Below are 23,015 nucleotides of genomic sequence, written 5' to 3' on the forward strand. Positions count from 1 at the left end.
TATGAGTATTCTGAAGGAACATTTATACGCCTATAAATAACATTGCTGGTTTACTTTGCTTAAAGTGAATGCTAGAGGACATTTTTGTAGTCTGCAAGGATTCAAGATGGGAATTGTCATATAATCTGCCTGTTAGATCAGTAAATTTCTAAAGTTGTATTTTGCATATGGGTGTGGCAGTTTCCGAAAAAATACTACTTCCTTCTGGGTACCTGCATATTGTCAGCTTTTAAGAATCAAAGCAGATTAAACTTTGCTAGTATGCTCCATAACTATTTCCTTTTCAAAGTTGGGGTTTGTCCCATTTCTCTGGAAAATTCATACTCGGATTTATCCTGAACATAACCACTGATAGACTGTTTAGCACTTACATAGGGTTTTTGTTTCCAGGATTTCATAATCATTGCCTTTTAATCCATTTAACACCCCTGTGAGGTAGGCAGATAAATTCAAGCATCTAAGTCTCCTGTGGGCAGATTTCAGTGGCAGCATGAGTATTGTGATTGGCACTGAGTTTCCTTAACTTCCCAGAGGCCAGACACCTGGAGAGGCTTTCCTGCAGGTCAAGATACATGCCAGTGTGTCAGCCACAGGGCACTGCCTCCTACTCCTCCTGCTATTTTGCTAAGATTCAGTGACTGCATCTACCATTAACCACAATGCTATGCCCACAGTGTCTGTCTGCATGAAAGACACTCTGAAAGAGTACGTTTTGAAAGATTCTTAGGGAGCCCAACAAACGTTTATGTTCTGTAAAGCTATGGTTTTTCCAGTAGTCATGTACGGATGTGAGAGTTGGACCATAAAGAAGGCTGAACACCACAGAATTGACACTTTTGAACTGTGGTGCTGGAGAAGACTCTTGAAAGTCTCTTGGCCTGCAAGGAAATCAAACCAGTCAATCTTAAAGGAAATGAACACTGAATATTCACTGGAAGGACTGATACTGAAGCTCTAGTACTTTGGCCACTGATGCAAAGCGCCAACTCATTAGAAAAGACCCTGATGCTGGGAGAGATTGAGGGCAAGTGGAGAAGGGGGCAACAGAGGATGAGATGGTTGGATGACATCACCAACTCAACAGACATGAGTTTGAGCATACTCTGGGAGATAGTGAAGGACAAGGAAGCCTGGCGTGCTGCAGTTCATGGGACTGCCAAGAGTCAGACTTGACTTTGTGATTGGACAACAATAACAACACAACAAATTTCAACTGTTTACACTCCAGTTGAGCATAAACTCCAACAAAGGTACTTTTCACTCAGTGATAACACTCATGGCTCCAACTAAGTACTTAGATTAATAAATAAATGAGCACCAGAATTTCTGTCTTAGGAGTCTGTAATATATTCAGGTAGGCAAAAAATATGTGTACCTAATGATAAAATCATCAACATGGCGTCAATTGAAATATAAAGTTGGCAGTTTTATGTAGTATGCTTATTTGTACCAAGCTCTATGATAAAGATAATACACACATTATCACAACTTTGTGACGTAGATACTATCATCCTGGTTTTCAAACAATGAAAACCAAGGCTAGTAAGTTGACCGCAGTCATAGAGCTTCTGACTCCTTGGTAGAAGGTAGTGTATAGAATCTTAAAGCTCTAGGGCAATATACAACAGAGGAGTGGTAATAATAGAGTAGAGTATATAATAAGGCACATATTAACTTGTTTATGTATAAAGTAAAACAAAACCATGTAAAACAATTGTTTTTACACATGTAGTAATTGACATCTTTTTACCTTTCTCAGCACTTTTTAACTTTTCTAGTACTTCCTTCAATGAAAGTATTTGTATGTTTTCCCTTCTACCTTGTTGATAGTTTCTTGAAAGGATGACTGTGTCTTATTTATCTTGTAATTGTACATATTAAATAATGCTTAATGCCTTAAATCGATTGGGTGCTCAGGAATTACTCAATAAGCTTTAGAAATTAGTAGGGCTTTTACCCAGAGATAAACCAATTCACCCAAGGGCAGCTTATCTTTAACAAAGGAGTCAAAAATATACAGTGGAGAAAAGACAGCCTCTTCAATAAACATTACTGGGAAAACTGGACAGCTACATGTAAAAGAATGAAACTAGAACACTTCCTAATACCATATGCAAAAATAAACTCAAAATGGATTAAAGACTTAAATGGAAGGCCAGAAACTCTTAGGTGAAAACAGGCAGTACACTCTTTGACATGTATCACAGCAAGATCCTCTTTGACCCACCTTCTAGAGTACTGGAAATAAAAACAAAAATAAACAAATGAGACCTAATTAAACTTAAAAGCTTTTGTAAGGAAAAGCTTTTGCAAAGGAAACAACAAACAAGATTGAAAGCCAGCCCTCAGAATGGGAGAAAATAATTGCAAATGAAACAACTGACAAAGGATTAATCTCCAGAATATATAAGCAGTTCATACAGCTCAATACCTGAAAAACAAACAGCTCTATCAGAAAACGAGCAGAAGACCTAAACAGACATTTTTTTTCCAAAGAAGACATACAGATGGCCAATAAACACAAGAAAAGATGCTCAACATCGCTAGTTATTAGAGAAATACAAATCAGAATTACAATGAGGTATCACCTCACTCCAGTCAGCAAAGAATGTACAAACAATGAATGCTGAAGAGGGTGTGGAGAAAAGGGAATCTTCTTGCACTGTTGATGGAAAAGTGATATAGCCTCTCTGGAGAACAGTATGGAAATTCCTTAAAAAACTAGAATAAAACTACCGTAAGACCCGACAGTCCCACTAATGGGCATACAGCCTGAGGAAACCATAATTTTAAAAGATACTTGTATCCCAACGTCCATTGCAGCACTGTTTACAATAGCTAGGACATGGAAGTAGCCTAGATGTCCATTGGCAGATGAATGGATAAGGAAGCTATTTCTATGGTACGTATATATAATGGAATATTACTCTGCCATGAAAAGGAATACATTTAAGACAGTTCTAATGAAGTGAATGAACCTAAAACCTTGTATAGAGAGTGAAGTCAGAAAAAGAAAGACAAATATCATATATTAATGCATGTATGTGGAATCTAGAAACCTGGTACTGATGAACCTATTTGCAAGACAGTAATGGAGATGCAGACATAAAAAACAGAATAGTGGACAGGGTCGGGGAAGGAGAAGGTGAGACGAATTGAAAGAGTAGCATTGAAACATATACATTACCATATGTAAAATAGGTAGCCAGTGGGAATTCGCTGTATGATGCAGGGAGCTCAAACGTGGTGCCCTGTGACAACCTTGAGTAGTGGGATGGGGTGGGAGGTGGCAGGGAGGTTCAAGAGTTGGGGGGGCATGTGTATACTTGTGCTGATTCATGTTGATATACGGCAGAAACCAACACAACATTATAAATCAATTATCCTCCAATTAAAAATATTTTTAAAATATTTTTTAAATTATTTAAAAAATTTTTAAAAATTAGTAGAGCTTTTAATTGAAAAAGAAGTACTTGTATGTGCAAAACATTTAAACGAAACTAAAGAATCTCTCCTATTTAAGATTTATACCTAGTTCTCTCCCATTATATGTTCCAGTTTCTTATGGATCATTTCAGAAATATTCAGTATATGTATTTGTGTGTGTGTGTGTATAGGTAAATGTACATTCACCTTACACCTGAATTGATTGTCTTAGATTATGATAATTCAGTCTAAATACAGAATTAATCATAGCACTATATGCAGAATATACTTTGATAATAAGTCATTTATTAAATGCATTATAAAATGCATAAATGGGTAATTATGATTGTGCATCTAACAAAAATTTATGTATGAGTTTAACCATGTCCTTGAGAGAAAATACTAACATACTGCTCCTGCTGCTAAGTTGCTTCAGTCATGTCCGATTCTGTGCGACCCCATAGACAGCAGCCCACTAGGCTCCTCTGTCCCTGGGATTCTCCAGGCAAGAACACTGGAGTGGGTTGCCATTTCCTTCTCCAATGCATAAAAGTGAAAAGTGAAAGTGAAGTCGCTTAGTCGTGCCTGACTCTTAGCGACCCCATGGACTGGAGCCCACCAGGCTCCTCCGTCCATGGGATTTTCCAGGCAAGAGTACTAGAGTGGGTTAAATACTATGTAATTCCAATATAAGATGGTTATAATTTAGATACTTTAGGGTTGCTAAGTTATATGTGAGGGAAAATTAACTTTAGGAATTAGATGTAAAGATCATGGTTGAATATTTTCTTTGGAGTTTCTCTATACTTTCAAGTGTCTTTCTCACAACTGGTAAAATTTACAAAGAGCCATTATGTATGAAGGAATGAGGCAGGATTTGGAAGAAAAGAGTTATATTTTGCTGTAGCATACAACTAGATTTTGCAAAATGATAGAAGATAATACTAGGTTATAATTTATCTTGAAAATTATGTGTTTCTGGTGTAAATATGAGCTATGAAAAATAGTTCTTCATCTGCCAAAAAGAGAATTTGAGAATCCTATACATTTTTAAAAGTTAAGTTGCTAATTCTTTGTTTATTGTTTTCTAATTGTAGGTTTTAGTATAAAAGCAGTGCCATTCCAGAATGCCATCTTGAATGTAAAAGAACTTGGAGGTATATCATATATTTTTTCTATGTCTGACTGTAACTTCTACTAAGTTCATATTAATGTGTTGCATATAATTAAAACATGTTGATGATGTTTTATTCTGGAAGGTAACTTATTTTTACCTTTTCTCTTGATAATACGTTTCCTAGAAATATTTTTTCTTTATATGTATTAAAGGTGGTTGAAGAGTTCTAATTGACATAAATGTATGTTTGTTTATGGAGTGCTATGCTGCTAGTGCCATTTCATACTCTATACTCATTGGTTTTGCTTCTCTTATTAAATTTATTCTTGAATGGAAAAAATGAAGCGAGTTTTAGTATAATCATGGAAAAAAGCTATACATTAGGCAAAGAACTGTATTTTAGAGTAGTTTGTATTCATATTGCAGGTTTTATTGTATTAGATCTTTTTAGAAAGTGTTTGTTCTGATAATAAATCTTTGCCAATAGGTTCTTTGTTAGTCAAGCACATTTATTGGATAGGCTTTACCCCAAACTATACATCACTCAGTCTTTCATTGCACTCTCTGTCTGGGATTTTTTTGATTGTATTTTATGTCGGTCAGGGTCTTAACCCATGTAAGTAGGTTAACAAAGAAATCAGTCAATTCCATGAACCTGCTAAGTTCTCTAATGGCATAGGAACATGATAAGTCCTCTGGAGTTCAGTATGGTATGGGTGAGTTTAATGATTTAGAAGAGAGTTCTCTTCCATCTCTTTAACCACTTTGTGATATTGACCTTATTCTGTTTTTTTTTTTTTTTTAATGCTCATTCTGTGACCTTTTATTAGATTGATGAAATTAAAACCCAGACCTTATGCCATCCTAATAGTATTTTTATGCCTTCTTATTTTTATATAATGATGTATTGGCTGATCTTTCCAGGTTTACTTCTGTCAGTCTGTTTTATAGCCACTTTGACTTTTATAGTATTAATATTTAAACTATGGTTGATAAATTCTGGTTTTTTTTTGACATTGGTTTTGTCATTTTGACTGAAAAAATGATAAAACATGAATATTCTTATAATAGAAAATTTTTCTGTGCAAAAATTTTAAGACTTTATTAAATATTTTAATATTACTTTGTGGCTTCAGAGAACATAGTATAAACATCCATGGAATCAAATTGAATGGTTTGAGAATTCTATTATTTTTAAATATTACTGATACTTAATAATATTATTATTATTACTCGGCTAGATGCAAAATTTTTACTAAATACCCTCCAGATGTAAGAAACTATTGATTAATTAAGATGTTTATTATTGATGTTTACTTCGATGATATAAAAAATGCATCTTAACAATTTTTTAAAAGTGCAGAATTTATTATAATCTTAACTGTGCCATTTAAACTCAGTACAACTCAAAAGATCAAGTTAGAGGAAAGGGGTGTATAAGGTGGGAATCCATCTGTTCCCAAGCAGGTTTTAATTTTGTTGGAAGAACGGTGTGCTGCTGCTGCTGCTAAGTCGCGTCAGTCGTGTCCCACTCTGTGCGACCCCATAGACGGCAGCCCACCAGGCTCCGCCGTCCCTGGGATTCTCCAAGCAAGAATACTGGAGTGGGTTGCATTTGAACTGTGTATGCCCTGGAAATTACTGAAATGGAAATTACAATGGAGAGGATACTGTAGAGTTTGGTGGAAATACTTTAGCTGTGCCTCTTGCATGATGAAATGGAGAGATGTAGGTACACGACAGAGCTTCAGGGTTGGGATCCATACATCAATTTCAGACTAGTGATGTGTGGTGCTTGGCAGGTGGTGTTGAAGAGCAGATTACTTACTTAAGCACAGATTCTTCTATCCCTGAAAATTTAATAGCTGTTTTCAGGTGAGAGGCTTTCAAGGAGGTGATTTTCTGCATAGAATCTATTAGTGTATCCTCTGTTGTGTGCTCAGAAGCAAGCAGTGGAGGAAGTTCAGGCCTTGACTTTTCACTCACTAATTCCTATACTCAACAAATTTTTTTTTGAGCACCTCCTCTGCCTGGGGTAGGACTGGGCCCTAGATCAGCCAAGAATGCATGAAAAGCAGACTAACATACATAGAGAGTATAGTTTTCATAGGATTTAGGTAAATCTTACACCCCAAGAGGCTTATGCCAATATAAGATATGAGGCCTTTAGGGAAAGTTATGACCTCCTAAAATTAAATTGTTTGAGAGGAAGTTGCTTGACTCAAGAATTTCTAAGTTCAAGAGGAAAGAGTTGAGAATTTTAAAATCAATGTGTGAAGATACGAAGCTGTTATTTACCAGTAGAGAGTTTGCTCAGAAGACAGGTTAATCAGAATTCAACCAGGTTGTCAATCCAGGCGAAGATTCTGAAATCAAGAAAGAAATTCAAGAAGCTAGGTATAAAGGTAGGCAGACACTAAGAGCCCTCACTGTGCTGAAGTTTGGAATGCTCTGCTGTTTCTCCTAGGGTTAATTCAGGAGATTGGCCCAGCCCGTTTCTCCCTTCTAATTCCCTCTTCTACCCTTTTCACGTGGTTCCAAGGTTTTCCATCACTTGTTCCTAACCTCTCTTACTTTTTTTTACTTCTTCAAAATAGGAAGAAGCGTGAGCTTGTGTTTCTTATCCAGTAAGAAATGGTTTAGAATGAAATAACAATGACTAATGGAGTTAAATGAAAGTCACTTTTGGTAGATCTTACTATAAATAGCAAACCTTATGTTCACAAACACACTGATGTGTGTGTGTGTGTACTACCTAATTTATATCAGAGAGAATTCTATGCTGTTATCAATTTTCTCTTTTATGAGGATATTTCCTATATCTTGCACCTAAAAATTCCTATAAATTTCATTCATAGCAATTTTCTCAAGTGATCTTTTCCTGCTGTTCATGCAGTCGTTCTAGCATAGTTATTTGTGTGTCAAGCATGATTCTAGGGACTGGGAATAAATGATATTTAAAGAGACCTGTGGTTCAGTGATAGAGACATTTGTGAAAACCAATATTTGAAATTAATTTGGAAAGTAACAAAATTAAGAGGGAAGTAAATATAAAGGATGACACAAAGAGACAATCCAGCCTGGTGGTATGATGGGTGAGTCCTGTTTACACTATGTTGAGAATGACCTGTTCTCCTCATCTTACCTGTCCCACTCATCAGGCTATACTGATTACTCTAGAACTCTACAATTTCTTCTATTTTCTCTCCGCACACATTCTCACTTAATCTTTGCAACTTCATGCCTAGAGAGTAGATGCTGTTATTATCTGACAGATAGTGAGACACAGGACACCTAGACACAGGGCAAGTGGTTTGTTCAAAGTTATTTGGAGAAGGATTTCTGGGAGTCGATCTGAGCCCTTGTGCTTAACCACGGTACCCTGTACATGAAGCATTTTACCCAGTGCCTGGCACAAGAGAAGTGCTCCCAGGTATTGTCTGCTGCTGTTCTTACCACTACTATATGAACAATTTAAAGCTTTCACATGTTGGTATTATTTTCATTAACACTGTATTGATTACACATGAACACTCTGCTCAAAACTGTAGGATGTTATCTCTAATCATTGCAGCTGCTTTTAGTATTCATTTTCTGTCTTACTCTCTTTATTTAGAGGTTAAGGCAACTCTTCCTCCATTTTAATTGTGACTCTGGTGCTGTAGTCATGCTTTCCTCTTCTGATTTCTGCAAGACTGCCTTCTGAAGCAGTCAGGACTCCTAAAGGAGATCAGTCCTGGGTCTTCATTGGAGGGACTGATGTTGAAGCAGAAACTCCAATACTTTTGTCACCTGATGCGGAGAGCTGACTCATTTGAAAAGACCGTGATGCTGGGAAAGATTGAGGGCAGGAGGAGAAGGGGACGACAGAGGATGAGATGGTTGGATGGCATCACCGACTCAATGGATTGGGTTTGGGTGGACTCCGGGAGTTGGTGATGGACAGGGAGGCCTGGTGTGCTGCAGTTCATGGGGTCGCAAAGAGTCGGACTCGATTGAGCGACTGAACTGAACTGAACTGATAGTGTCAACACAAGCATAGTCCCTGCATAGACTGGCTAATCAACACAAGGGGAGACTCTCAACGTGAACTAAACTTCTCTTCCTGAATTAAGGTCAAATCTTTCTTATAGGCCTAAAACAAAGTTCTGGGTTCATCCCTAACATACTTGAAGGGATTCGTTTTTTTAATACTATCCAGGTCTGATCCCTATGGAGGTCATTCTGTAGTACCTCTCAGTGAACTTTTTTTCCCCTGCATATTCTTTAATTTGGAAAGTCTTTTTTAAACTAATCTAAATCCTTTCTCCTTTAGTTATAATTAATTACTCTGCTTGTCTTGCTCTATTATTTTTATTTTTCTGGGTGTTGTGTAAGACACCAAGCAGGATCCTGGATAGACAGATTAATCTTTTGAAGGATTTTCCTTCCTCCTGGTGACTTGTTTCTAAGCTCAGCCATTCTCTATGGTTCCAGATAAGTCTGCTTTCCTGTATCTTTGTTTCCTTATCTGTAAATTGTAGTACTAATAGTCCCTATATCATGTAATCCTTGTGAGGACCAAATTAGTTAATGTAGGTCGAGTACTAAGCGACTGTCTGGCCCTAACATTTCTGAAAGATGTACTGTTATTATAGTTATACCCTCACTCCCTCACACCCCACAAAAGCACCTTTAAATAATGCCTTTTTCATCCCAAGTTCTCTGAAAATATAACAAATCACATATGATTGCTTTTTCCTTTGTGGTCATTTCTCTCTCCCGCACAGACAAAGTGATCTTTTCCTGTGTGGTGTTCTGCCTGAAAGTCACTGAAAGGGACCTCGTTGGGTTCTTGGTTATCTGCCCAGCATATTTTTTGCCACTGCACATGTGTTGGTAGTAAATGTTTTTGTCCTTTTCCACCTAATCACCTTTTTTTCTGTTTTCAGATTCCACCAGAAAAGTCTCTTGTCTGTCTTAGTGCCTCTCAGTTGATTTCATTCTGTTTGACTTATCTATTTTAACCACATTACTAAGGTAAGCAAAGCATCTGGCGTTTAACTGAGCTGGACGCAGTGGTCTCTGCAGTGACATCACAGCACTGATTATTTTTCATCTTAGAAATGTCCAGTTCTTAAATCTACGAATAGTTTTTTATACCTTCTTAGATGGCTTTCTCTTGATTCTGAAATTTGTTCACAAATTGATAGAATCCAGAGAGGAAAATTTCATCTCTTAACACATTTGGTTTGTTACCACTTATTGATAAGGTTCCAGACATCATAATATTGCTTTTTCTTTCTTGAACTGAATTCTGGAACCAACCAAAAAATGGTTGGTTTTGCCGAATGACTTGTTTTCTTCCCTTTATAATATTCTAATGAGTTATGTCTGAATTGTTTCCCCATCCCCCTATCTTGGCCACGGTCCCCACCCAATATACTCTTTGGCTGTCTTATCTTCCCAGTTGACTTTGAGGAAGGCAGGGCAAAGCTAAAAATCAGTTGGCTATCTTTCACACTTCAGGATTCATTGCTGTTAGTTGCCAATCAAAAGGGAAGATATGAGGATTTTTGTCTGCACTTTCTTTTCTTTAGAGGAAGGCGGTGAGGGTAGTATGGAAAGTGCAAGTTGTGTTTATTTACCCATTTACTTCAGCCCGTGCAATAGTGACTGAATGGTTTTTGAGGGTTGTCAGCTAAGCCATTTTTTAAAGTTTGCTTCTTTCAGCAGCCAAGCTGTTATATGAAACAGATGTTGACTCTGTCCTGTTTCTTTGTTTGCCTGAAGGAATACGCCTCCTCATAGTGAAAGGTGCTGTTTCTTTGTATCCTGCTAGTTATCTTGGGGTGCTGTTAATCTGTCCAGGTTATTTGCATTTCTAAAGTTCTCCAGAAACTGTACAGGGCAGACTTCTTAACAGGCAACCCAGGGGGCACTACTGCCTGCTTCTTATAATCTCTGCTTTTTGTACCCAGGCCGTTCGATGTCTTTCACCAAAATAAAGCTGTCTTCCTTCAGAATCTTTTACTAAAACTTACTTTGGAGGGAGTAATCACTCTTTAATTTTATCTAATGCATTCTCACTGTTCTTTGTATATTATGATTATTCCCTCTATATGGCCATTACTGCCTCCTACTAAAAAATAATGCAACTCAATAAGTATAAATTTAATGTACCCCCTGGCTCTGAGGGTCATGCTATTCTATAAAGACAGGAGGAATCGAGGCAATATAAACCAATAAATCGGTTGTATATTTTTAAAAAAGACTGATTTTAGGCAGACAAACTTGAAGAGGTTATTATGGCCACATTGTTGTAAGGGATGATTGGAATTGCCTAGATTTTTGCTGGTATAGGAGGAAACAACTTGCCATTCAAAAACTGTTTTAGACATCTTCAAAAATAGGTTTCATGGGAGAAAAGGCAGGAAACCATGACCCTGGCAAAGGAACATGGCGGCACAGAGTGGGGGCCCAAATATGGCCAGGTCCACAGAGTCCCTCAGCACTGTGCTGTGAAGTAAGTGACAGTCAGCTACATAGGAGTCAATGTGCATGTTCTATATCTTTTGTATAAGGAGGAAGTGTGATTCAACAAGTAGAGTGTAGCCTCAAGACACTCTGTCCCCTTCTGCATTTCAACTTCTTTTTGTTGGTCTTTCTTATCTGTAAGATGTAAGTTTTAATAAATCATCACTATTTATTTCCCAAGGGATTGGGCTGGAAAAGTAAAGTTCAGTTGCCTAAAGCGCCTCAAGAGAGATGCTTTAAGAATAGACAGTGGTATTGCCACTAATTCTCTTTTTATAGTTGTGGATCCAGTGTGATATGTAATATTGAATGATAGAAACATCTTGATATAGTATTGTTTCCTTATCTAGGAAAAGAACCAGACCTTTCTGGAATGGGAACAGCCAGTTAACTCCTGGCTCTCTGAGCTGTGTACTCTCTCGCTTAGGCTCTACTAGGGGAAATGATATTGGTACAACGCCAAGTCACTTGGATGTGAGTTAAAAGGCCACAGCTATCTGAATTGGTTGAACAGGATCCCAGGGTGGTGGTGTTCAAGCATTTTTTACACTTGCTAAGGGAAAACTGAGCCAAACAGTCAGGAGAGCCAAATAAATGAATCTAAGGGCCCAGAAGTCTGTTACTGGCTGATGTAGACTTGACCTTAATTTTTGTTTTCTTCTGGACCTGTGCCCTAGGAAGTTTTTTAAAATCTGTCTTCTCAGTCATAGTTTAGTATAGTACTTAACAATTTGCTTCTTCTAAGACTGTGTATATATAGAATGTTCTAGAAACTGGATTCCCAGCCTTTTAAACCTCCCACTCCCTCTGGCAGTAGGGATCTTATGTGCCTCTGAGGTTGCTGCCTCACCACTGTTTCCTCTTTAAGGGTGATCAGGTCATTTCATATCTTCTCACTCTACCCAGCTTCCTCACAGAACATTTGTGTTGGGTTCTTAGCTTAATTTCTTATCCCTCACAGGGGAATAGGTATCTCTGTTTCTCCCAGGGGTTGCCATAATAGCAACTAATTTTCACTGTGTATTTGGTTTCAGTGTGATATTGCAGCAATAACACTGAAGTCAAGAGACCAGTGTTTTCCTCTAACGAAAGAAGCCAGGGGACCTTGGGCAAGGCATTTAACTTTTCCAACACCACTTTCTTTTCTAGCAGCCGGAGATACTTATAAATGTTCTGTTTTTGGTATAACATAACTAGTTTATTTTTTATATAAAAACTTACAGTATTTACTTTGCCTCAGTCTCTGAGAACCATAGAGCCAGTCTCTAACTGGATTATTTCCTCTACTTTCCTTTATCCCTGACTTTGTCAATTATTATTATTTTTTGTACAGTAGTCATTTTAATAAATCTCAAAGTTTTCTTTTTGTATGAAAAAAGTAGTGTGAGGCAGACCAAATGTCCACAAAATAACTAACAGTAACTTAACAAAGGTGCTGTCACTGTGGTCTTGACTTTGGGAAGCATTATGGTCTGTTATGAGAAGTGCTGGGCTTCCCAGATGTCACTAGCAGTAAAGAACCCACCTGCCAATGCAGGAGACATAAGAGATATAGTTTCAATCCCTGGGTCGAGAAGATCCCCTGGAGGAGGGCATGGTAACCCACTCCAGTATTCTTACTTGGAGAATCCTATGGCCAGAGAAGCCTGGTGGGCTATAGTCCAAAGGGTTGCAAAGAGTGGGACACAACTGAAGCGACTTAGGACGCATGCATGCATGAGAAGTATTATAACAGCACAACATGCCATGCGGTTGTACAGAAAGGACAAGACATAACAGAAAGACAGTCTAGGGAAAGGAACAGATGAGATGAAAGTCAAGGAGGTAACAGTAAGACTGGTTCAGTCTTGTCCCAGCATAAACCAAGCCTACTGTCGTCTCTGACTTTCGTCCCATCTGTTCCTAGACTGTTTTTCCCTCTGTCTTCTTTGTCCTTTCTATATGAGCCTACTTGCATCTTGTACTCAATACTGGTATTTGCCATACCAGACTATAAAGTTTTGAGGAACTGAAAAGAACAACAGTAATCTTAAGGGTTTGTTGTATGTAGTATAAAATATATCCATAGTTATAAGCTGAAGGGAAATTTGCCCAATTATGCCCCAAGATGCTAGAGTAAAGTTAGATCCTTCAGAGGCAAAATGTTTTGTTGTTGTTGTTGAATTCATTTCAGTGAACTGTTAATGAATATTAACTACATTCTGGGCCCTGAGGATACAATTTCTTCCCTGCCATATACACACATGCATGCTCTCTCTTCTGAGCCCATTTCTTTGGATATTTTGATGAGAGAGAGAGATGTTGGCTATAGCAATTATGAAAGTTCTCAGAAAAACTAAATAGCTTTACTAGATTCCTACAATTGGAATGTCAACTTGACAGTTGTTGAAGAGGTAATATGTTTGTAGCTATTCATCACTTATCGGGCTGGATTGATTCTCTGATATATGCCAGAGCCAAATGAAATTGAACTGGTTAGATTTGCTTTTGAGATGTCACAGATTTGTTTCTTTTAATTTTTTAAGATCCAAAGTGTTGTCTAAAGACTCTATTGAAAATGCTTGATCATTTTAGTCTTGAAATTTGCTGATATTCATGGCATTCTTGTGAGAGGTAATAATGTGAAACTTTTATCATATTAATTATTTTAATACAGTTATGGGGGCTTTTATGATTGAAAATTAAAGGTTGATTTTTTTTTATTGTGTCTATTCTCCCTCCCGTGCCAAAATCTCATGAAGTGACAAAAATATTAGAAAACAAACACATAATAATAAATTATATCTATAGCAAAGATAGATTTAAATCTACAATAGAAAAGGAGAGCAAGACAAAGCTTGAGGTACAGACAATGGAAATATGAAATAGAAGGGGAATTCATCAGGATTATTAATCAGAGAGCTTATCAGAGTTGTTAATTGGGACTTTACATTTGGAGCTCTGCCTTTATTTTTCTTTTCTTTTTGTGTTAGATAGTGGATGGCAGCTGTGTTTACCCACAAACTAAATCCTTGAGTGTGGGTGCTAGACTCAGTGAGGCGGAGCAGTGCCCAAGTAATGTACTGACTGCCAGGTGGGTTAGAAAGCCCACACACAAGGGAGACAAGCCATTTGTCCCCTGTTAATCACTAGAAACAGGCAGTGGTAAACAGAAGAGCTGGCAAACAGATTTTCAGGCAAAGAATAAGCATATAATCATGACACACCACAAATGAGGGAAATCAACACCATGAAAGAAAGACACCCACTCAAAAGTCAGAAGAAAAGATGCCCAAGGACCTACAGGTAATGGAATGATCAGAAGAAGATATTCAGCAAGATGGAGAAAGGTTTTGTATTCCTGAAAAAGAATGTAACGTAGAACTTGGGAGATTAAAATTTGACTTAAAAATTCAAAATTAAAATGTCAATTTGTAACTAAGATATTAATTAGTGAAACTAAGGATTGAGCAAGGAAATGTCATCAGAATGCCTTCTAAAAGGAATACTTTGTAAGTATGAAGGAAAATTTAAGAGACAACGGGCTTAGCTACAGAAATTCCAACATCTCTGTATGAAGAGCTCTAAAAGGAAAGTAAAGAGAAGCTGGAGAGAATAAAATAATCAAAGAAATAATTTTTTTAAAAAGCCTCTAATATGAAAAACAGGACTGCAATTTAGTGAGCCCTCTGAGTGCCCATACCTTGATGTATCATAAAGAAGGAGAAACTATTGTCATCATAAAAACACACATCATCACAAAAAATAGCATTATTTCTCATTTCAGCATGGGAGATGGCAGTCATCTGCCGTCTAGTAAAGAGGAAAAACCATTAGAGTGTCTTCTTTACATATTTAGAGTAAGATTATAATAAACCAAAGAAAAACCAAAGTTTAAATATTGTTTTTCAGTTGTTTAGTCTTATCCAACTCTGTGACCCTATGGACTGCAGCATGCCAGGCTTCCTTGTCCATCATTGTCTCCCAGAGTTTGCTCACATTCACATCCATTGAGTTGATGAAGTTTAAATTCAGGATTTAAAATTAAGGATAAACACTATAACAATAAAAGTAGAATGATATATACAAAAGTACTTAAAAAAATAATCTGAAAGGTTACATATTCAGCTAACGTAAGTTATCTTACAGAATGGAATTAGAGTTTACTGTGTTCAAATAGGTTTTTGCTTTTTGCTTTTGAATATTGTGTGAATTTTTTTATGAGAATTTTTTTTTTAGTTTAAGAAATAAATTCACTCCAAGGATAGAAAGCAAAGAAGATTTGATAAATTGAACAAAACACATGAATGGTGGGGGAAACCCAAAATAATGAACAAAAGGTTGTGATAAATAGAAAACATCTATATATACATTGGAGAAGGCAGTGGCAACCCACTTTAGTACTCTTGCCTGGAAAATCCCAGGGACGGCGGAGCCTGGTGGGCTGCCATCTATGGAGTCGCACAGAGTCAGACATGACTGAAGCGACTTAGCAGCAGCAGCATATAAACATTAGTATTTGCAATAACTATTAAATAGGTTTAATTCTCCTTTTATAATGTGGGTGATATAAAACACTGATTATAAAATATTCAGCTCTATCTGATGATGAGAGATAATTCTATAACAAAAAGATGCAGTAAAAAAAAAAATGCAGTAAGGTAAAAATAAAAGGATAGAAAAGATACCCTAAAAATAGGCCATTGAAAAGAAAGTACTAGGAACAATCTTAGTATCAGATGAAATGAAATTCAAAGCAAAGAACATAAATGAGAATAAATGAGATATTTTATATTGATATACTAAAATAACTGAGCATTGACCTTAATATATTTAACTGCATAATTCTATAAAGCTAAAACTAGGAAAAATATAAGAAAAAGTCAACAGATCTGTAATTAGTAGAGGAGTTTAGCCATGCTTTATTCAGAAGACCAAGTACATGTACTAAGTGTATGTACTAAAGCATTTAAATAGACAATTAACAAATTTGATCTCATTGAAAATTATATAGTTTTTACTCTCATACAGAAAGTATGCTCTTTGGAAATACACATAAAATTTTTACATGCATGACCAGGTATAATGTGTTTTCTGATTTAAATCCATTTTATAGCAAATAGACAAAAATAATGACACATGACATTTATAGCTCCAGGGGAATCTTCCCAACCCAGGGATCAAACCCAGGTCTTCTGCATTGCAGGCAGATTCTTTACTGTCTGAGCCACCAGGGAAGCCCCGTGAACCTTATACCGTGTACAAGAGATTTAAATCAAATGCATCCTAGACCTCAATATGTGACCTAAACCTATAAAACTTCTAGAAGAAAACATAGGAGAAAATCTTTATCACCTTGGATTCTACAAAGATTTCTTAGGTAAGAAATCAAAAGCATAATCCATAAAAAGAAAATTGGTATGTTGGATTTCATATTACTTAGACTTCTGCTTTTTGAAAGATGCTATTAGTGAATATATAGGCCAAGATTAGGTGAACATTATTTGGAAATGATATATCTGATAAATAACTTCAATCCAGAATATATAGAGAATACTGAGAGTTTAATAATAAAAGAGACAAACTCTTAAAAATGGGCAACAAATTTAAATATATACTTCATCAAAGAAAATAAAAAGAATGTAAATACGTACATGCAAAGATGCTTAATGTTATGTCATTAGGGAAATAGAAATTAAAATCACCACACACATATTAAAATGTTTACAATTTAAAAGCCTAACTTTATCAAGTATTGGTAAAGATGTAGAAAAACTAGGATTCTCGTTCAGTGTCAATATAGATGTACAATAATACAGCCAGTTTGGAAAACAGTGTGGCAGTCTCTTAAGGTAAATGCAAACTAATCTCCTAAGCTGTTCTGCTCTTAGAACAAATGAAAACTTGTGTTTATACAAAATCCTGTACATAAATTTTTACAGCAGAATTTTTTGTAATAGGACAAAACTGAAAACAACCCAGATTGATCAGTTGGTGAATAGATAAATAAACTGTGGTATATCCATACAATGAAATGGTATTTAGCAATAAAAAAGAATGAACCATTGACACATGCCACAACATGGATAAATCTTGAAATAATGGAGTGAGAAAAGTCAGACAAAATGGGGTATGTAGAGTAGTATTCCCATACTGGAATAAATTTATATAAAGTTCTAGAAAATGCAAACTAATATTGAATGACAAAAAACATTTCAATGATTTTCTGAGGGCCAGGGACAGGGACAAGGGTAGGGAAGAAATGGAGGGATTAAAAGGCTCATAAGAAAATTATGGAGGGTGATAGATATGCTTAGTATCTTGATTGTGGTGATGGTTTCACAGACAATTACATTTGTCAAAACTTATCAAATTGTATACTTTAAATATATGTACTTTTTGTATGTCATAAAAACTCCAATACTTTGGCCACCTGATGCGAAGAGCTGACTCATTTGAAAAGACCCTGATGCTGGGAAGGATCTAAGGCAGGAGGAGAATGGCATCACCGACTCAATGGACATGAGTTTGAGTAAACTCTTGGAGTTGGTGATGGACAGGGAGGCCTGGTGTGCTACAGTCCATGGGGTCGCAAAGACACAGACACGACTGAGCGAATGAACTGAACTGATAACACAGTAAGACTATTAAAAATATTTTATACCTTTAGAAATTAAAAGACATTCTTTCAGTCATCTCAGGTTAAAAATCATTGGAAGTATGTTTTGCGGGGGACTTATGACCCTTTCCTTTGATTGCTTTCCAGTAAAGAATTATTTTAAATAGGCTAAGTTAACATCCCTGGTTTAAAAAAAAGATAAATGTGACTGGAAAAGACTTAGAAAACTATCCAATACTGTATAATCATATATAGCTGGATTGTTGGGATTAAAAATAAAAGTGTTTTAAACTGTTAGATCAAGATGTTATAAAATCCATCTGTTTAGTGTGTAGATTTTTAAAATCACAGTGCTAATGAAAGAAGATAGATTGATATGTCTATACAGAGCAGCCCTCAGTTAATCAAGGAAAGACTATGACGTATTTGTTATACAAAGAGTGAAAGATTCCTCAGAGTAAACCAGTTGTCGTTCATTCTGTAGGGATACTCAAAACCTTAGTTATAAAATAGACTCTTCCCAATCTTAGCAGTTACATCTATGAAAAATCTTCAGGTTGGTGATTCTGAAATTAGCAAGATGCAGGTCTTAGAGAAAGTCAGAGGCTAAGGGGTAAAATGAATAACAATAACACTAAGGTGAACAAATGTGCTGGAAAGCATCTGATTCCAAACCACGTTAGAATAATTGGTATTTTAAAAATACACTTTATATCTGTGTGAAATACCTTTTTTGGTTCAGAAAACTTCACTGCTTCAAATTATCTTCTTAAACTGATTTCATGCTCTCCAGGTGGCACTTCTGGTTAAAATTTTTTAACCAGACTGATTTTGGCTTTATTTTCATTTGTATTTTCCCTGTTTCATTTTTGCAAATCTTGGCAAAATGTCTGGTTGAGATTGATGTGGATATATTTATCTATAATAATCGATGTATAATACGGTAAGATGGTAGAACATAATATATTTTTTTCTCTCTGGACTTTGCTTTCAGTGAGCCACCATGGCCTCCCTTCTTTTTCCTTAAGGTGATGGTGTATTGTAAATTTGACGTGCGTAGATATAAAACCCTTTTACCTCAAAACCATAGTTGGTGATAAGCTAGGGCTGATGATGTGCTTAACCATACTGTTGAACATTCCATACTTGAGAGGCAGTGTGCCAGTCTTTTCTTGTCTCGGTTTTCTTTTTCTTCTAAAGTTCTCTAAGTAGACTTCAATATCAAGAACTTTTCCCCCTTACTAATTAGATTAAATCTCAGTAAGTGAAGGTGGATCTAATATTAGCTGAAAAGTTAAAAATGCAGAGGCAGTTTCTCGGGAACTTAGTTGTCAGGTGGGTACAGGGCTCTCAGGGTGGATAATAGATGCATTTATGTTTTTAAAATGTGGGCTGTCTTTGCTCTTAATCCTTTTTATATGGCTGTCTGTTTTTGCAAATATTTATCAAGTTGTGGGGCCATTGTCTCTTCTCCAGCAGGTGAAAAATTGTTTAAATGGTCGGTCATGTATTTAGATCTAAAATGATTGTACCTTAAATCTTAGAAGCTGGAAAATTATCTAAAGATTTTAAGTGTATCTCTGAACAGGCTTAAAACAAAGTGCCTTATTCATTTTAGATTCTCCGTGTGTCCATAAAACATTATAATTTGTAGTCCTCTTGATTCTGGGTGAGAGTGATGATGACAGGCAGCAGAAACTGAAATTCAAGAATTGAAATGACAGTTACTCTCCATCCTCCAAAATGGATAAATATAGATTGGTTTTCTAATGGTTCCATCACATTTTCTCCTTCTGAATTTATTATGTGTGCTACTCTTGCCTGGAAAATCCCATGGACGGAGGAGCCTGGTGGGCTACAGTCTATGAGGTCACTAAGAGTCGGACACGACTGAACGACTTCACTTTCACTTTTCACTTTCATTCATTGGAGAAGGAAATGGCAACCCACTCCAGTGTTCTTGCCTGAGAATCCCAGGGACGGGGAGCCTGGTGGGCTGCCATCTCTGGGGTCGCACAGAGTCGGACACGACTCTAGCGACAGCAGCAGCAGCTCATCATGAGGTTTAAAGTTTTGCTACCTATCTGCATGAGGACTCAAAAAAAAAAATCAGATGAATTCTACTGGGAAATTTTTGACACAGGTGTCCCAGCAATCATATTGTGGATTAAAAGAAGAGCAATAGTGAAAACAAGAATCTTTTTTATTAAGTTACATTTTAAAATTTCTTCAAAGTTTTCTTTATTCCTTCAAATCTTTGAAAGGCACCATGTATGCAAGGGTGCTGAGAGGAATGAGCCTGCATCAGTCCCATGCTTCTACCTAAAATGAAAGAATAATGGGCAAAATACTCAGGTGTAACAAATACTTAGATGATGTCCAGATCCCTACATATTTAATTATTATGTGTCCTACATACGTAATTATTATCAGTCTTTGCAATGGCTCATGTGTGTTTGTATCAAGCAGCTTTGTCTCTTTCATCTTTTTAAGGCTAAGTGCTTGTTCCTAGTCCTCTTTTAGGCAGATTTGATGTTTTGGTGCTTTGAGCTTTACAGTTGTCCTTCATAGTGGCTGTTTCTGTTTCAGGTATAATCTTGCTGACTCTGCGTAGGACCCTGAAGTGTTCTCTAGTCCTGTTCAGTTCAGTTGCTCAGTTGTGTCTGACTCTTTGCGACCCCATGAACCGCAGCACGCCAGGCCTCCCTGTCCATCACCGACTCCCGGAGTCCACCCAAACCCATGTCCATCGAGTCGGTGATGCCATCCATCCATCTCATCCTCTGTCGTCCCCTTCTCCTCCTGCCCTCAATCTTTTCCAGCATCAGGGTCTTTTCAAATGAGTCAGCTCTTTGCATCAGGTGGCCAAAGTATTGGAGTTTCAGCTTCAACATCAGTCCCTCCAATGAACACCCAGGACTGATCTCCTTTAGAATGGACTGGTTGGATCTCCTTGCAGTCCAAGGGACTCTCAAGAGTCTTCTCCAACACCACAGTTCAAAAGCATCAATTCTTTGCCACTCAGCCTTCTTTATAGTCCAACTCTCACATCTATACATGACTACTGGAAAAAGCGTAGCCTTGACCAGACGGACCTTTGTTAGCAAAGTAATGTCTCTGCTTTTGAATATGCTGTCTAGGTTGGTCATAACTTTCCTTCCAAGGAGCAAGTGTCTTTTAATTTCATGGCTGCAATCACCATCTGCAGTGATTTTGGAGCCCAGAAAAATAAAGTCAGCCACTGTTCCCACTGTTTCCCCATCTCTTTGCCATGAGGTGATAGGACTGGATGCCATGATCTTAGTTTTCTGAATGTTGAGCTTTAAGGCAACTTTTTCACTCTCCTCTTTCATTTTCATCAAGAGGCTCTTTAGTTCTTCCTCACTTTCTGCCATAAGGGTGGTGTCATCTGCATATTTGAGGTTATTGATATTTCTCCCAGCAGTCTTGATTCCAGCTTGTGCTTCCTCCAGCCCAGCGTCCTGTCATTCCCCAGAATTAAAATAACTTAGAGCTTTCTGCTTGGCTAAACCTTCCCACTGCTTGTCTTCTCTCTCCTTCAGATTTCTGAATTTTTTTCTCTTCAGATCAGCAGATAAAAAATGAAAGAGAAACAATGACATCAAGAAACTGTGTGTGTCGCTTTCCCTTAATATTTTTTTCATTCTAGTCTGAAAGAGGTGATAATTATTTGGGGACTCTCTTTTCCAGCTAATTCTGCACTTTTCTGAACTGATCAACTCAAAAAAAATTTTTTTTTCCCCTTGGAATAGAGAGTGAGGGTATGAACTTAACAGGTCTTAAAGTTTTTTGCTACCAAAGCTAATAGTTAGAGACTAATGGTCCACCTCCTCCCCTAATCTTCAAGACAGGACTTAATTAAATGAGACTATTTGAAAAGTTAGATAACTTTTTTAGTAGATAAAAAGAAAATTTTTTTGCATTGCCTTATGCAGGAAGGATTGAATACAACCCAGATGAAAGGACCTAAATAACTTGATTATTTATGTACAATATGCTATTGAAAAGAATTATCTACTAAAATGATACTGAGTATTTTAATATGATTTTGATACCACCGTGCACCTCACCATAGTTATCATCTTTGACACCGTACTTTTGCAAAAATCAAGATGTTATTCATCTAGTCATCTGTCCTTAAAATATTACTAAGAGCTTGCTGTTTTAAAACATATAGTTGTACTCTGCTTTAAGAAAGCTATGTTTAAAAATAAAGATTTACATGTTAGCAGGCTTCCCTGGTGGCTCAGACGGTAAAGAATCTGCTTGCAATGTTGGAGACCTGGGTTCAATCCTGGGTTGGGAAGATTCCCTGGAGAAGGGAATGGCTACCCACTCCAGTATTCTTGCCTGGAGAATTTCATGGACAGAGGAGTCTGATGTGCTACAGTCCTTGGGGTCGCAAAGAATCAAACATGACTGAGTGACTAACACAGGTTGTATTATAGCATTTGTAGTATCACATCATTGTATAGCAGAAACTAACACAACATTATAAGGCATTTATACTTCAATTAAAAAATCATTTTTGGTATTATGAAAGAATGGTTGGTTTTGTAAAATATTTCTCTAAATTCTATTTTAATGTTTTAAGTTCAGGTACATTTTAAGTTATTTGACTTAGCTAAGTACTGTCAGGACCATTTCTGAGGCATAAATTGATTCTAAAATTCTCTTCCATAAATCTTAGTGCAAAGTTCTGCTTCTTTCCTTGTCTTAATTTTTTTTTTTTTAAGTGTTCTTTCTTGAAAGGATGCTAGTCCATTCAACTTGGGTTCAGTATCCCTGAAATCTACTGTGTGCAACTATCCCATACAACTTAAACTTCAGGTTAAATTACTTTGGGAAAATTCTATAAAGACTGTTAAAAAATTAAAATGTTACATACTCCTTCATTTGTCATCTGGGATAAAATGTTACTGAAAGAGGACAAGAGAGCAAAGAAATAATGAGTAGAAGATAAGAAAAACCTGGTAAGTAAGAGAGCACAGAAGCTTTTGAGATGAAGTTCTTGCTCTTCTCATGTCTTTATATCTCATACCTTGATAACTATCCTAATCTCATCTTGATTTGTTAATTGGAGAAGCTAAATCTTTAACCTTGCTTTGACAGTGTGTCTATTAAGATTTTTATTTGTACTGTTGGTTTTCAAAGTTTGGTCTTTCTGTTTCTCCACTCTTTTTTTTTTTTAACAGCTTTTCTCTCAAATAGACTAGGCTGAGGTACCATTTTAAAGGAAAGTCAGCTGAGAACTAGGGAAAATATGTGGCTTGTCAGACGATGCCCTAGAAGTGTAAAGCCCTATAGTAATACAGTGTAAGACCCGAGGTAGAAAGC

General features: G+C 36.7%; 1 protein-coding gene across 9 annotated transcripts in view; it reads left to right on the plus strand.

The window, feature by feature from the left end:
* The window catches only part of ARL15 (ADP ribosylation factor like GTPase 15), a 578,537-nt gene that overhangs the window by 290,799 nt on the left and 264,723 nt on the right, over positions 1-23,015 (plus strand). For 8 of the 9 annotated variants that reach the window (XM_045163682.1, XM_045163677.1, XM_045163678.1 and 5 more), the window contains one exon: positions 4,524-4,583. The exons of the other annotated variant lie outside the window; for it this stretch is intronic. In XM_045163682.1, coding sequence (XP_045019617.1) covers positions 4,524-4,583 — 60 coding nt within the window. The remainder of the gene's footprint in view (positions 1-4,523; positions 4,584-23,015) is intronic. 9 annotated transcript variants of the gene reach the window in all.

Source organism: Bubalus bubalis, chromosome 19 (assembly GCF_019923935.1).
Source record: "Bubalus bubalis isolate 160015118507 breed Murrah chromosome 19, NDDB_SH_1, whole genome shotgun sequence".
NCBI lineage: Eukaryota > Metazoa > Chordata > Mammalia > Artiodactyla > Bovidae > Bubalus > Bubalus bubalis.